General features: G+C 36.5%; 1 protein-coding gene across 7 annotated transcripts in view; it reads left to right on the top strand.

Annotated features, from left to right (window-relative positions):
* Positions 1 to 15,892, top strand: part of LOC105465816 (potassium voltage-gated channel subfamily H member 8) — a 383,293-nt gene that overhangs the window by 309,812 nt on the left and 57,589 nt on the right. For all 7 annotated transcript variants that reach the window (XM_071090847.1, XM_071090848.1, XM_071090846.1 and 4 more), the window contains one exon: positions 4,326 to 4,540. In XM_071090847.1, coding sequence (XP_070946948.1) covers positions 4,326 to 4,540 — 215 coding nt within the window. The remainder of the gene's footprint in view (positions 1 to 4,325; positions 4,541 to 15,892) is intronic.

The following is a 15,892-nucleotide window of genomic DNA, read 5'->3' as shown; positions in this document are numbered from 1 at the left end:
ATTGATGGCCTATGAATGAATCCAGTACTGGTCTAAACACTGATAATGCAGCAAAAAAGAGAATGACCAAAATCCTTGCCTACATGAAAATTAAACTGAAGTGAAGGATATGATGGGGTCTGAGACCAGCCAAGGTGGTAGTAATGATGGTGAGAGGCAGGTGAATTCAGGATGTATTTCAAACACTAATATAAAACACAAATATTTAGAGTTTGCGCTAATAAAAGGGGCATAAATTCAGTACCTTTTTATTTTTAATTTTTAAGAACCTTATATTTGTAAACAATTACTTGCAAAGTGTGTTCATACACAAGGTCTCATTTAAGCCTTTACAACACAGAAAGACAGATGGCGAAGGTATTTTCTCTGATTTTTCTAAAGTCAAGGCTAACCTAAGACATTGGATTCTGTATTCAGCGTTCCTTCCATGTCTAAACAATATCTATTTTTCTAATTTAAAAAAAAAACCCTGCACTCATATGTTTATCACAGCACTATTTATGATAGCAACAATATGGAATCAACCTAAGTGTTCATCAATGGATGAACGGATTAAAAATATGGTACATATATGCAATGGAATACTATTCAGCCATAAAGAAGAATGAAATCATGTATTTTGCAGCAGTATGGATTGAACTGGATACTATTATCTTAAGCAAAATAACTCAGAAAAAGAAATTCAAATACTACATGTTCTCACTTATAATTGGGAAGTAAATAAAGTGTACAGATGGACATAGAGTGTGGAATAATAGACACTGGAGACTAGTAAAAGTGGAAGACTAGGGGAGGGGGTGAGGGATGAAAATAAATTAATGGATACAGTGTACACCATTCAAGTGATGGTTACACTCAAAGTCCAGACTTCACCACTAGGCAATATATCTATGTAACAAAACTGCACTTGTATTCCTTAAATTTATGCAAATTTTAAAAAGACATTATTCTATATAATCATTGTAGGCCTTCTATCAGTGGATTCTGGCTAGTAAGCCTCAAAATAGATTATATTTTGGAAGAGAGAAAGAGAACTAATATGTATTGAATCCCTCATATGATCTGGGTGTTTATGCCCATTATTGAATTTAAATCTTACAACCTCATTATTTGTGGGTTACGATCTGAATGTCTGCCTCCCCCCAAAATTGATATGTCAAAACCTAATCCCCAATATGATGGTATTAGGAGTGGGGCCTTGAAGAAGTGAATAGGCGATGAGGGCACAGCCCTCATGAATGGGATTAGTGTCTTTATAGTAGAGGCTCAGGAGAGCTACCCTGCCTTTTCTCCCATGTACAGACACAATGAAAAGGTGCCATCTGTGAATCACAAAGTGAGCCCTTACCAGACACCAGCCTCTAGAACATGAGAAATAATTTTTTTTTGTTTATAAGCTGCCCAGTTTACAGTATGGCAACCTGAATAGACTAAGACAGTATGATTATTTCCAAGATTAAAGGTGAAGAGATAGACACTAGTGAATGATGAAAGACCCATATGCTTTTCACTGCCTCATGTTGACTTGTTTACCACTTAGAGTAAAGGCAGGGTTTGTCTTTCAAATTTGTGACTCTGTTCTTTTCTCATCCTCTTATGTTTTTCTCCTTAATAGAAAGGCATGGAATGGCAACTCAGAGTTTACTATTAATATGGTCATTTCTTTATCAATATTAGAGTAAGGCTCAATAATAGAGTAACTCAATATTAGAGCAAGGCTCCGTGTGTGTGTGTGTGTGTGTGTGTGTGTGTGTGTGTGTGTGTGTGTGTTCTTTCTTAAGGGGAGAATTTAACACTCTTCCTGGCCTCTTCTCAACTTTGTGAAGTTAAAGGCCAGCCACCCTATCATCTTGTTATTCTAAATTAGAATTAACAGTTATTCTTAATTTGCTTCAAAAACTTAACCTTAATCATAAAATATTTTTTATTGATTTTTCTTTAGTACCATGAAATGTTTTATAGCCTGCCTAAGGATTCAGCCTGTTTTTAAGAGGGCATCTAGACTTTTTCCTTAGAATCTTGTATCATTCTAAACAGATATAATGTGGATTTTTCTATAATTGTGGTGTATTTTAAATTTTGGTAGCTATCAACAGTTTTAGGAATAGAATATGAAAGCATCATCTATGACACTAGAGCACAATAAGTACAAATTTAGTGGCTTCTGTGTAACTTCCATTGCTAGTCAAATATGATTCAGTTGGATATTTCTTGTTACATTTTTTTAAAAACTACTTATGGCTGAAAGATTTAATTCATTATCTTTTGCTCCTGGCCCCAAGTTTCTCCGTAAAATGCGATTAACATGGGTAACATTTTCACATCTTTGCCTCTCCCATGTATACATCAAAAGTGCAAATTGCTGTGTGACCATTCTAAACACTGGTATGTGGTACTGGGGCTAAACTCAAACAAAGACAATAAAAGATTAATATTTACTTTCTGTGATTAACATTATTTCAATAAAGATTGACTATTTTACTTTCCCTATGGATTATATATATAATATTGCCTTATAGGGCTTATAGGGCTAATTCAAATCAATACTACTTTGATAAACTTAGCAAGTACGTGACATTATACTTGACCTGTAGATATTTAGCACATGTTCACTCTGCCAATGAAAAAAATTAATGTTCTTCTTCTTCACAACAACAGCTGTTCAACCATAAACTTATCCTAGCAACTTTCTGGTCCAGTCAATACGTGCAGACATTTCTTAATCTGATACCTGGAAAGGGTAGGGGCAGGAATTTGTTATGGGGCTGGAATTCGTTTGCCTTGTACGCCTTGATTTCATGTCCAGGTAATAGTGTCTCCCCAACCAATTTCTTCATTGTTTTAAAAGAAAATGGCAAAGCATGAATAAATGTACTCTCAACAGAACATTAGTCTGCCTAATTATAACTAAACGTAAGTTATAGCTCTAACCTGGGTGGTTTGCAGATGCATCCTATCACCTTATGTGTTTCAATGAAAGAGTAACTGATTAGCAAAGATCAGTAGTATAATGCTGAAAAATGGAGCCTACAAGAAAATCTTTCTCGTCTTTTAGAAATAAGGATACTGAGACCCAAAGTTACTCAAAAACTTAACTAAAGGTCCTATATCTAGACAGTAAGAAGTCCACAAGACTGCAAAATTAGTGAGGTAGTTTTAGGTAATGAGGTGAATACCAACATGGTATTCACCAGTACCTGCTTGCCAGGACTCAATACAAGGTCCAGCACACATTGTCAGTTCCCCATAAATATTCATTGAACGAATAAATAAAGTGGAATTCTTTCTAGGATGCCAAGATTGGCAGGATGTTGGTGCTGTTTTTATAGCTAGTGTCATTGTGACTGAAATAGCCATACCATGGCAACCCAAAGTATGAAAGTATGATGACCCTGAAGTTATTGCAGACACTAGTTGCTTCACAGAGAATGTGAATGTTTATTGTGCAAGACACTGCATCATGATAAATTATCCTCAAATATACAAAATTTAAAAATTTGCCGTATTCAAAACATCCTGGCTATATTTACATCCTGCATCAGTACCCAACTTTGAGTTTTGAGCAGCAAGTTAGATTTCTAATGAAATATACAAGAAACAAAATTTCCAAGTTTAGCAATATTGACAACAATAAATCAGACTTAAATTCTTCCATACCACCTGGCTATGTATTATACCTAGTGTCTGTAAATATAGATTTTAGTCTATTTTTTCTTCTACCAAAATAGGCTAAATTTCAAGGTTTAAGTCCAGTGTTAACTTGAAGATAATACCTAGTTATAATATAATAATTTTAAAACTATTTTTTATTCGACATGCAGATTTATTAAAAACTCAGGTATTCATAGTCAATTTGACATGTTTCCTTTTACTGTCAAATCTGATAAAACAGACTTGTATTGAAGTCTGCTACATACCAGGGACTTTGCTTCCACAAATGCTGGGCACAATAAAAAATAAAAATTTTAAACAATGTATGGGTACAATAAAAAAGTTAAAAGTTAAAAAAAATTGTTGAATGGGAAGTAGAGGCCATTTGTCCTAATAACATTTCAAAGATATAGCTTGCTTGTTGCTTGTTGTTGTTAGTTAAAAATTTGTTAGTTGTTGGTTCTTTATGAAATGGAGGATAATGGCCATAAAACAAATAAAAGCTAAAGCCCAGGTATGAGGCTATTGTATGCCAAAGCTGAAAAGCCCTGCCCCAAGGTAAACGTTTTTCTCTTTTCAGTGTAATCTCACTGAAAAATGAAGCCTGTGAGTCAAATGAGGTTATCAGTCCTAAGCTTGCTTTTTTTGAAAGTGATCTCTCTCTCTCTTTCTAGGGAAAGGGGATTTAATTGGAGCAAATCTATCAATTAAGGACCAAGTGATCAAGACCAATGCAGATGTAAAGGCTTTAACCTACTGTGATCTCCAGTGCATCATCCTCAAAGGACTCTTTGAAGTGCTAGACCTTTACCCAGAATATGCTCACAAATTCGTGGAAGACATTCAGCATGACCTCACATACAACCTTCGAGAAGGTCATGAGAGTGATGTAAGTCTCATTTCTAATTAGTGCTGAGACCTAATAACATTGGGCCTGGAGATCATTTATAACAGCAAAGGCAGATGTCACGACCTCACCTTAAAAACTCTCTGAATATCTAAGATGTGAATATTCAGCCACCAGTTAAGCAGTTAAATAATTAGCTAGAAGCCAAACCTAGAGTCTGTTATTAACATTTTAAGAAAATATTTTTCATGAATGACTTCTCAACTCAGTTTCTTTCTTGGTTATTTTCATATGCTTATAACTACAATTGATTTCAATTGTATATAACATTAGATAGAGATGTGTGATTTCTCCGGAATTTAAAGATTTCCATATGAAGTATATGGTTCAGTTTGCTGTGTTTGTAATTGTTCACTACTCCAATTGCTTGACATAGATTTTGCCTAAAAATAATCTTTTATTTAATGGTACACGAAACAGTCTATCTTAAAGTGAATAAATATGCATAAAAGGATTCAAGCCAAGGATTGTCACACTGAAAGCATAATCAACATTTTGTGCAATTATATATTTGCTGCAAGTTTCGTATTAGACAAACAGCTTTCCTGTCAAAATATGTACTATACTGCATCCTGTGATTAAGCTGATCGTGAATATGACTTCATTAGATGTCTCAGAGAGACACATGATTTAATAGGAATGATTGTTGAAAGGCAAGCCAAGGCATGCATAGCATTGTGTAACAACAAGCCTTTATATGCTGTCTTGAGCTTTGTCTCGGATAGTTGTAACTCTGGATTTTTTTCCTATGTACTTGAGAAGCTATTGTTTTGACCAACCCATACTGTGCAGATACTCATGTCAATCATTAATATTCTCTGCTGTGAAAGGTAGAAAGAAAACTTAAATTGTGTATTATTTTATCTTGGTTGGGGCTATCTAATGACAGTAAATACGTAGATAATATCCCATTCTGAGGTTCAAGATTACCAGTTTTGCATATATGCTTCTCTCCATTGTTGATAGCAAACAGCAGAGGAGGTACCAACATTTACTGGCTACGTTTTATGTGTTAAGCACCCTACCTATGTAAAGCATCTCATTTATTGCTTAAGACAAATTTTTAAGGTAAGTCTTGATCTGTTTTTATGCAAGAGAAAACAAATTCAGAATGGTTAAGTCGTGTGTATGTTCACACAAACTTGCAGGTGGCTGGGTCAGAGTTTCAACAGAGGTGTCAGAGTTTAAAACATGTATTGTTTCTGTTAAGTATGTTGCCTCTTCTTGAAATCATGTTCATGTCTTTTTAAAAAATCAGTAGATTGAATTTTAAAACTACAGTTGTCTTCTGTCCTCTCCATGACAGCATAAAATGACAACTGTTTTGAAAATCGAGGGTGAGTTAGGGGATGGAAGTAATCAAAAAGAAGAAGAAATTAGCAAAGAGAGAAAAATCGCTAATATTCCTCAGCATAGAAAGTGGGAAATACTGGATCTCAATGTCTATTTTATTTCATTTGACTTATTAAGGATTCTTATCTTTTTAAAAAATTTGTGGCATACAAAATGATGTTTTGAAATATGTATAGATTTTGGAATGGCTAAATCATACTAATTAATGTATGCATTTCCTCACATGTTTATCATTTATTTGTGGTGATAACACTTAAAATCTCCTCCCTTAGCGGATAATACATCATTGTTGTCTAGAGTCACCATGTTGTACAACAGATCTCTTGAACTTATTTCTCCTAACTTAAACTCTGTATCCTTTAAGCAACAACTTTCTAATCTCTCCTGGATCTCCAGCCCCAGCTCCTGGTAACCATCATTGTACTCTCTGCTTCTTTGAGTTCAAGGTATTTTAGATTCAGTATATAACTGAGATCATGTAGTATTTGTCTTTCTATACCTGGCTTATTTCACTAAGCATAATGACCTCCAGTTTCATCCATGTTGCTGCAAATGACAGGATTTTCTTCTTTTCTAAGGCTGAATAGTATTGCATTGTGTATATATACCACATTTTCTTTATTCATTTTTCTGTTGTTGGATACTTAGGTTAATTCTGTATTTTGGCTGTTATGAATAATGCCGCAATGAAAATGGGAGTGCATATATCTCTTTAAGATACTGATTTCATTCCTTTGGATATATACCCAGTATTAGGACTTCCAGATCATATGGTACTTCTATTTTTAATTGTTTTAGAGAACTTCCCTGCTGTTTTCCATAGTGGCTATACTGATTTACATTTGCACCAACAATGGCAGGGGTTCCTTTTTCTTCACATCCTTGCCAAAATTTATCTTTGTTGTTTTTTTTTAAATAGACCTTCTAAGAGGTGTGGTTTTAATTTGCATTTTCCTAATGGTTAGCAATATTGAGCATATTTGCATATAACTGTTGGCCTTTTGCATGTCTTTTTCTGAGAAAAGTTCATTCTGGTCATTTGTCTATTTTTTTTTTTTTTTTTTTTTTTTTTTTTTTTTGAGACGGAGTCTCGCTCTGTCGCCCAGGCTGGAGTGCAGTGGCGCGATCTCGGCTCACTGCAAGCTCCGCCTCCCGGGTTCACGCCATTCTCCTGCCTCAGCCTCCCGAGTAGCTGGGACTACAGGCGCCCACAACCGCGCCCGGCTAATTTTTTGTATTTTTAGTAGAGACGGGGTTTCACCGTGGTCTCGATCTCCTGACCTTGTGATCCGCCCGCCTCGGCCTCCCAAAGTGCTGGGATTACAGGCGTGAGCCACCGCGCCCGGCCTGTAATCCCAGCACTTTGGGAGGCCGAGATGGGCGGATCACGAGGTCAGGAGATCGAGACCATCCTGGCTAACACGGTGAAACCCCGTCTCTACTAAAAAATACAAAAAACTAGCCGGGCGAGGTGGCGGGCGCCTGTAGTCCCAGCTACTCGGGAGGCTGAGGCAAGAGAATGGTCTAAACCCGGGAGGCGGAGCTTGCAGTGAGCTGAGATCCGGCCATTGCACCCCAGCCTGGGCGACAGAGCAAGACTCTGTCTCAAAAACAAAAAAAAAAATCAGGTTGTTTTTTTTTTTTTGGTGTTATTCAGTTGTTTGAGTTTCTTATGTATTTTGCATATTTACTCCTTATCAGATGTATGATTTGCAAATATTTTCTCCCATTCTGTAGATTGTCTCTTGATTCTGTTGATTGTTTCCTTTTCTGTGCAGAGCTTTTTAATTGGATATAATTCAATTCGTCTGTTTTTGCTTTTGTTGCCTGTGCTTTGGAGTCATATCCAAACACATCATTGTCCAGACCAATGTCATGGAGCTTTCCCCTATGCTTTCTTTTAGAGTTACATAATTTCAGTTCTTACGTTTAAGTCTTTATTCATTTTGAATTTATGTTTGTATATGGTGTAACATAAAGATCTAATTTTATTCTTCTGTATGTGGAAAAGGAATTTTTATCTTAGATAAAATTTTCATGATTCTTTTTCTGTTTTCTAGAACATTAATTATAGTAATTTAAAAATGCCTGTATACCTGAATTATCTGTGGAATTATTTCCATTGTCTGTTATTTTTCTCTTTTTCTGTCTCTCTCTCTCAGTCATTTGTTCTTCTTTGGTCATTTAGTTCTCTTTTTAAAAAAGGAAAAGCAGGTGTCAGAATTTTGTTTAACTATAGATGTTGATTATTAAAGATTGTTCATGTCATTTTCCTCAAAATAAGATTTTCTTTTCAGATAGAGTATTGGCAGATAGAGTATCGGCAAACCAACTTGTGCTGCCCATAGTTTATTAATAGGCTTTGTTAAGCTGGCATATTTCAATTTTGCCCTCAATCCTGAGGTCTAGCCTTTACTCCTAAAACAGCTTTTCTGGAGTCTCAGTTCAAACCATAGTATGTTTACCAAGGCTCTTCCTGTTTAGCAGAGCTTGAACTCCAGCCTCCATCTCCCCAACACCACGTGACTGCTGAAATCTCTATCCTGCAATTTAGCCTTCTACATGCTATTTTTAATCTGTTTCTTAGAGTACTACCTCTTGCTATTCAAGTTAGGAGTTGACTAATGTCTTAAAGGGAACATCAATGCAGTTTACTTCTCTCTGGTATTATATTCCTCAAATCCTTTATGCTTTGGTTTACCTGAACTTCTCTGTCTCCTTAGTTGGTAAGGAGGTTCCTTTCTCATCTCTTCTATTCCACCTTACAATGAAATAGCAAATGCCTGTAGAAAAATACCTAGCCAAATGTGATGCTCTCATTGGTGCACTTCTCTTTTCTTAGGGATCACAGTCCTTCAAGTCTTATCCGAGTTGATTCCTCTCAAATTCCTTCAAGTAGTTTGATATGGGTTGACTGTGTATCTCATCTTGAATTGTAGTCCCCATAATCCCCACATATTACGGGAGGAACCAGGTGGAGATAATTGAATCATGGGGGAAGTTTCCCCCATCCTGTTCTTGTGATAGTGAGTTAATTCTCATAAGAGCTGATGGTTTCATAAGGGGCTTCCCCTTTCACCAGACACTCATTCTTCTTCTCCCTGCTGCCATGTAAAGAACGACGTGTTTGCTTCCCCTTCTGCCATGATAGCAAGTTTCCTGAGACCTTACTTAATTAAACCTCATTCCTTTATAAATTACCCAGTCTCAGGTATGTTTTTATTAGCAGCATGAGAACAGGCTAATGCACAGTTATTTTATTAATTTTGTCCAGTTTGATAATTACTTTTGATTGGGTTAGTTCAATGTAAGTTACTTCATTATGACTGGAACCAAAAGTATTGCTTCTTTTCAAAGGGGACTCCATATGAGTTACATTTTAAAGGCAGATGGGACCTTCATTGTTTTATGTTTCCTGATGTTTTATCTCTCAAAACTTCTATTATATATAACTGAGAGTCTAGGGGATACTATGCCATCTAAGGGCTAGATAAGTTTGGACCTCTCTTTCTATAACTTTGTACCTAGGGGAAAAGTCTTGTGCCCTCCCCAAGCATACTGTGACTTTCAGGGGAACTTGTATCCTAATGATTACCTTATGGATTCCTGTTCCCTACTCTGGTGTCAGAATAAATGTAGAACCAAATGAAAATCAATCTTTCCTTGATTTTCCCAGACAAAACCAAAAATATCCAGTCACACAGGATTTTCTATGGTTAAAGTCTTTGTGGAAATTTAAGTGATGAACTCATCCTCTTTTATGGCTGCATAGTATTCCGTGGTGTACATGTGCCACATTTTCTTAATCCAGTCTATCATTGATGGACATTTGGGTTGGTTCCAAGTCTTTGCTATTGTGAATAGTGCCGTAATAAGCATATGTGTGCATCTGTCTTTATAGTAGCATGATTTGTAATCCTTTGGGTATGTACCTAGTAATGGGATTGCTGGGTCAAATGGTATTTCTAGTTCTAGATCCTTGAGGAATCGCCACTGTCTTCCACAATGATTGAACTAGTTTACGCTCCTACTAACAGTGTAAAAGTGTTCCTGTTTCTCCACATCCTCTCCAACATCTGTTGTTTCCTGACTTTTTAATGATTGCCATTCTAACTGGTGTGAGATGGTTTCTCATTGTGGTTTTGATTTGCATTTCTCTAATGACCAGTGATGATGAGCATTTCTTCCTGTGTCTGTTGGCTGCATAAATGTCTTCTTTTGAGAAGTGTTTATTCATGTCCTTTGCCCACTTTTTGATGGGGTTGTTTGTTTTTTTCTTGTAAATTTGTTTAAGTTCTTTGTAGATGCTGGATATTTGCCCTTTGTCAGAAGGGTAGATTGCAAAACTTTTCTCCCATTCTGTAGGGTGCCTGTTCACTCTGATGGTAGTTTCTTTTGCTGTGCAGAAGCTCTTTAGTTTAATTAGATCCCATTTGTCTATATTGGCTTTTGCTGCAATTGCTTTTGGTGTATTAGTCATGAAGTCTTTGTCCATGCCTGTGTCCTGAATGATATTGCCTAGGTTTTCTTCTAGGGTTTTTATGGCTTTAGGTCTAACATTTAAGTATTTAACCCATCTTGAATTAATTTTTGTATAAAATGTAAGGAAGGGAGCCAGTTTCAGCTTTCTACATATGGCTAGCCAGTTTTCCCCGCACCATTTAATAAATAGTGCGGAATCCTTTCCCAATTTCTTGTTTTTGTCAGGTTTGTCAAAGATCAGTTGGTTGTAGATGCGTGGGATTCAACCCACCACCAATCAAAATCATCCAAAACTGGTGTCTGTACTAAGTACGTACACACTTTTTTTCTTACCATAAGTCCCTAAACAATACAGTATAACAACTATTTACATAGAATTTACATTGTATTATGTATTACAAGTAATCTAAAGATGATTTAGAGTATACAGGAGGATATGCATAGGTTATATGCAAATACTATGCCATTTTATATCAGGGCTTAGAGCATCTGAGGATTTTAGTATCTGCAGGACATCCTGGAACCAGTCTCTCAAATACTAAGGGACCACTGTACCTATATAATGATAATTCATTGCAAAAGTTTCAGAGTAGTCCTATGCATGAAGTTAACACAAATATAAACAAACATAATTGAATGCAAAAGTTGCATACTAGTAGTATGCATAAAGTTAATAGAGGACATAATGGAAGAATATATCCATAATGTCTAAACCCATAAGGGTTTGGTCAAAAAGTAAAAAGTATTACTGTTAGAAAAATTGGCGAAATATATACACAGGCACTGTGTAGATGAAGAAACACAAAAGACAACAAGCACATAAAAATATGCTCAAAAACATTAGAAATATAGAAATGAAAATAAAAAACAGTGATGTAAACTTTTAAATTCTTAGAATACCAACCTTATGGAGGAGGTTAATAAAAGTGTATAGAAACTTATGCGGTTATTGGTGGGAAATATAGTCTTTGTACCCATTTAGCAGAAAAAATATGTCACTACTTAATCCATTTAAATATATATACAGTCTATGACCTCTCAATTACAAAATGTATCCAAAATTTTTTCATACAGGTCTATAAACGGGATTGTATGGGGATGTTCATTGTAACTCTACTTATTATGGACAAGAGATAAAAGCAACCTGGGTATTCATCACTGGAAGAGCAGGTTCAATAAAATGTGGTGCATCTATAACAGAAATCTATATAGCAGTGACAGTATATATAAATATGTAAAATGTAGGATTTATTGACAAGACAAGAAACAATGATATCTAAAACAATATCACTTGCATAAATTAAAATGTACTCAAATAAATCAGTGTACAATTTTATAAGCTAATTATAAACTTAAATACCAGAAGAATTTCTATACATTGAAATACCAAAGACTGTCAATACCTAAGGCAGTTCAGAAGAAGAACAAAATTTGAGGATTTATGCTGTCACATTAACACAACTTTAGAAACTAAACCTACAGTAATTCAACCAATGAGGTATGAGTGCAAGGCTGTACAATTTCAATAGAACAGACTCCACAAACAGGCCCACACTTTATGGTCACTTGATTTATCACAAGTTGCTATAATGAAAAAAAATGACAGTTTAAACTATCAATTAATGATGATGTATTAATTTAAAGCTTATATGAAAGAAAAGAAACCTTGGCCTAAAAGTGGGCCCATGAGATACCTAAAACTCAATTCCAGATGGACTGTAGACCTAAATGAAAGAAAAATCAATGAAGTTTCTAGAAGAAAACATTGTGGAGTATCATTATGACCTTGTAATAGCAAATATTTCTTAAGGAGGACATGGACTGTTATAACAATAAAGGAAAGAGACATTTATTAAAATGAAGAACTTCTATTCATCAAAAGACACCAGTAACAGAATAAAAAGGGAAACTGCAGAATGGGAGAATATATTTGCATCACATATATTTGAAAAAGAAAGAATATCCAGAATGTATTAAAACTCCTAAAACTAAGTAAGAAAAAGACATATACTTCAGTTTTTAAAATGAGGAAAACATGATCGGGCACTTTACAAATGGCTGATATCCAAATGGCATATCCAAATGGCCAATAAAGTTTGATCATTTACTTCTTGTACACCTCTTCCCTCTTCAGTCTTTCTTCTAAGTTAGTAAATGACACCATCATCTACTCTATTATTCATAGTAAAAGAATTCTAAAAATTATAGTGAGAATGATATGATTAGTATCAAGATAAGTAATTGAGATTAGCAGAAATAGCACCCAAAATGATAAAATAATTAAAAAGAAATATAAATAGGTAACTCAAAAAGTTTTGAAGGCATTACTTAGAAGACTTTCTTTTCTTTATTCTGCTTCTCCATATTTCAGTAATGCTGGAGAAATCTTTAGCAATCCATACATTTCACTTATCAATTTAAGGAAGAAGATACCGTCTAGGAATTTCATAGCTAGAGAAGAGAAGTCAGTGCCTGGCTTCAAATCTTCAAAGGACAGACTGACTCTCATTAGCAGCTAATGTAGCTGGTGACTTTAAGTTGAGGCTAATGCTCATTTGTCATTCCAAAACTCCTAGGGCCCTAAGTATGCTAAATCTTTTCTGCCTGTACTCTATAAATGGAACAACAAAACCTGTATGACAGTACATCTGTTTACAGCATGGTTTACTGAATATTTTAAGCCCACTGTTGAGACCTAGTGCTCAGAATAAAGTATTCATCTCAAAATATTACTGCTCATTCATCGACAGTGTACCTTGTTACCCAAGAGCTCTGATGGAGATATGCAAGGATATCAATGCAGTTTTCATGCCTGCTAACACAACATCTATTCTGTAGTCCATAGATCAGGTGTAATTTCAACTTTCAAGTCTCATTATTAAAGAAATATATTTGGTAAAGCTATAGCTGCCATAGATAGTGATTTCTTTGGTGGATCTGGGTGAATTAAGTGGAAAACACTCTGGAAAAATTTCAGCATTCTAGATGCGATTAAGAATATGTGTGATTCCTGGGAGGAGGTCCCAATATCAACATTAACAGGAGTTGGAAGAAGTTGACTTCAATCCTCATGGATGACTGAGGAGTTCCAAACTTAAATGAAGGAAGTCAGTGCAGATTTGGTGGAAATAGCAAAAGAACTAGAATTAGAAGTGGAGCCTGAAGATGTGACTGAATTGCTGCAATTTTATGATAAAGCTTTAACATATAAGAAGTTGCTTCTTTCTTTTTTCTTTATTTTATTTATTTATTTATTTATTGAGGTAGAGCCTCACTCTGTTGCCCAGGCTGGAGTGCGGTGGCATGATCACAGCTCATTGGAGCCTTGACCTCCTGGGCCCAAGGGATCCTCCAACCTCAGCCTCCCATGCACAGGCATGCACAACCACACCTAGCTAATTCTTTTTTATATTTGTAGAGATGGAGTCTCCCTATGTTCCTAGGCTGGTCTCAAACTCCTGCGCTCAAGCAATCCTCCTGCCTCAGCCTCCCAAAGTGTTGGGATTACAGGTGTTACCCCCCATACCCAGCCAGGAGTTGCTTCTTATGAATGAGCGAAGTGGTTTCTTGAGATGATATTTATTCATGGTGAAGATGCAGCAAAAATTGTTGAAATGACAGCAAAGGATTTAGAATATTACATGAACTTAGTTGATAAAGCAGTGGCAGGGCTTGAAAGTCTTGACTCCAGTTTCGAAAGAAGTTCTACTGTGGGTAAAATGCTATCAAACTGTACCGTATGGTACAAAGAAATCACTCATGAAAGGAATAGCCCGGTTGATGTCGCAAAACTTCATTGTTGCTTTAGTTTCAGAAATTACTACAGCTACCCCAGCCTTCAGCAGCCGCCACCCTGATTAGTCAGCAGCCATCAACATCAAAGCAAATCCCTCCACCAACAAAGAGATTACAACGTACCGCAGGCTCAGATGATTGTTAACATTTTGTAACAATACATTTTTATTTTTGTTTTTGTTTTTTTTTAGATGAAGTCTCACTCTTGCTGCCCAGGCTGGAGTGCAATGGTGCGATCTCGGCTTACCGAGATCCACCTCCCTGGTTCAAGTGATTCTCCTGCCTCAGCCTCCTGAGTAGCTGGGATTACAGGCATGTGCCGCCACGCCCAGCTAATTTTGTATTTTTAGTAGAGACGGGGTTTCTCCATGTTGGTCAGGCTGGTCTCGAACTCCCTACCTCAGGTGATCTGCCTGCCTCAGCCTCCCAAAGTACTGAGATTACAAGCGTGAGCCACCACGCCCAGCCAATAAAATATTTTTAATTAAGAGATGTATGTTGTTTTTAGACATAATTCTGTTGCACACTTAATAGACTACAGTGTAATGTAAACATGACTTTTAGATTCACTGGAAAACAAAAATTTCATGTGACTCACTTTATTGAGAAATTCGCTTTTTTGTAGTGGTTTGGAAGTGGTCTGAGGTATGCCTGTATCATGACTCAGTTTCAGGGGATTCATTGACCCTTTCAATATCACATATGGAGTCCATAAAATTCCAATTAAAAATATGCATGTTAAAATATCCTGAGCGAAATATAGTGACCCTTATCTCCTTTCGCAGATTCATGTATAGGTAGACACACACACACACACACACACACACACACACATGCACACACACAAATATATAACCCAGCAACCTGCAAAGAATGCACAGGATAAACATCATTAAAAGCTGTCATTTCTGATTGCTTTCTCTGTGATAGACGCTGTGTATGCATTATCTGGTGAAATCTTTATGACAGTCATGCAACTTGGGTACAGTTATATTCACCAGCTCTACAAAGTATATGTATCCTTTGTCAGGAATAAGCTGAACTCTAATGTATGAGTCAACTTGCCTTCAGTAGCCCATGGGGCAGGGAAGAATGTGTTTGTGGGAGCAGGGGGGCGTGGTGGGAGTGGGAGCTGAAACATACCTACCTGACCATGACAAATGAGAGTCTATATAGTGATTCTCCCTGCCTCCACTTGTATCCTCTTATGACCCCAAGGCTGCAGAAGCAATATTTGTAAAGTATAAATCAAATTGTGTCATTTTGCTGCTTGAAATAGATCCCCATGGGCTAGTAGTAACATCCAGACTTCTTATCATAACTTTCAAGGTTCTTTGCCTTCCTTCCCCAGCCTGCCTTTCAAAGTCATCTGATGCCATCTTGCCTCCAGCATTACACTCCAACAAACGGGTCTGCTTTCCCTTCCTCAGGGAGGCAGGCTCCGCTCACCTCCCTCCCTCCCCTCCTGCCCACCTCTGCTGCCTCAGGGCCTTTGCATTTGATCTTCTCTCTTCCTGCTGTGCTACTCCTCTGCCCTTACCTGACAGTCTGCTCTGGAGTTTGCCCTCTCCCAGTTATCCTCTGATATATCACCTTGTTTATCTTTTTCATGGCATTTAGCAGGATCTAGTATTATTTTAATTTGTATATTTTCTTGTTTATGATCAGTTTCTCCTACCAAAACCTATTTTATGAAAGCTTTGT

The sequence above is a fragment of the Macaca nemestrina genome, chromosome 2 (assembly GCF_043159975.1).
Source record: "Macaca nemestrina isolate mMacNem1 chromosome 2, mMacNem.hap1, whole genome shotgun sequence".
Taxonomy (NCBI): domain Eukaryota; kingdom Metazoa; phylum Chordata; class Mammalia; order Primates; family Cercopithecidae; genus Macaca; species Macaca nemestrina.
This window is presented reverse-complemented; position numbering and strand designations above follow the sequence as displayed.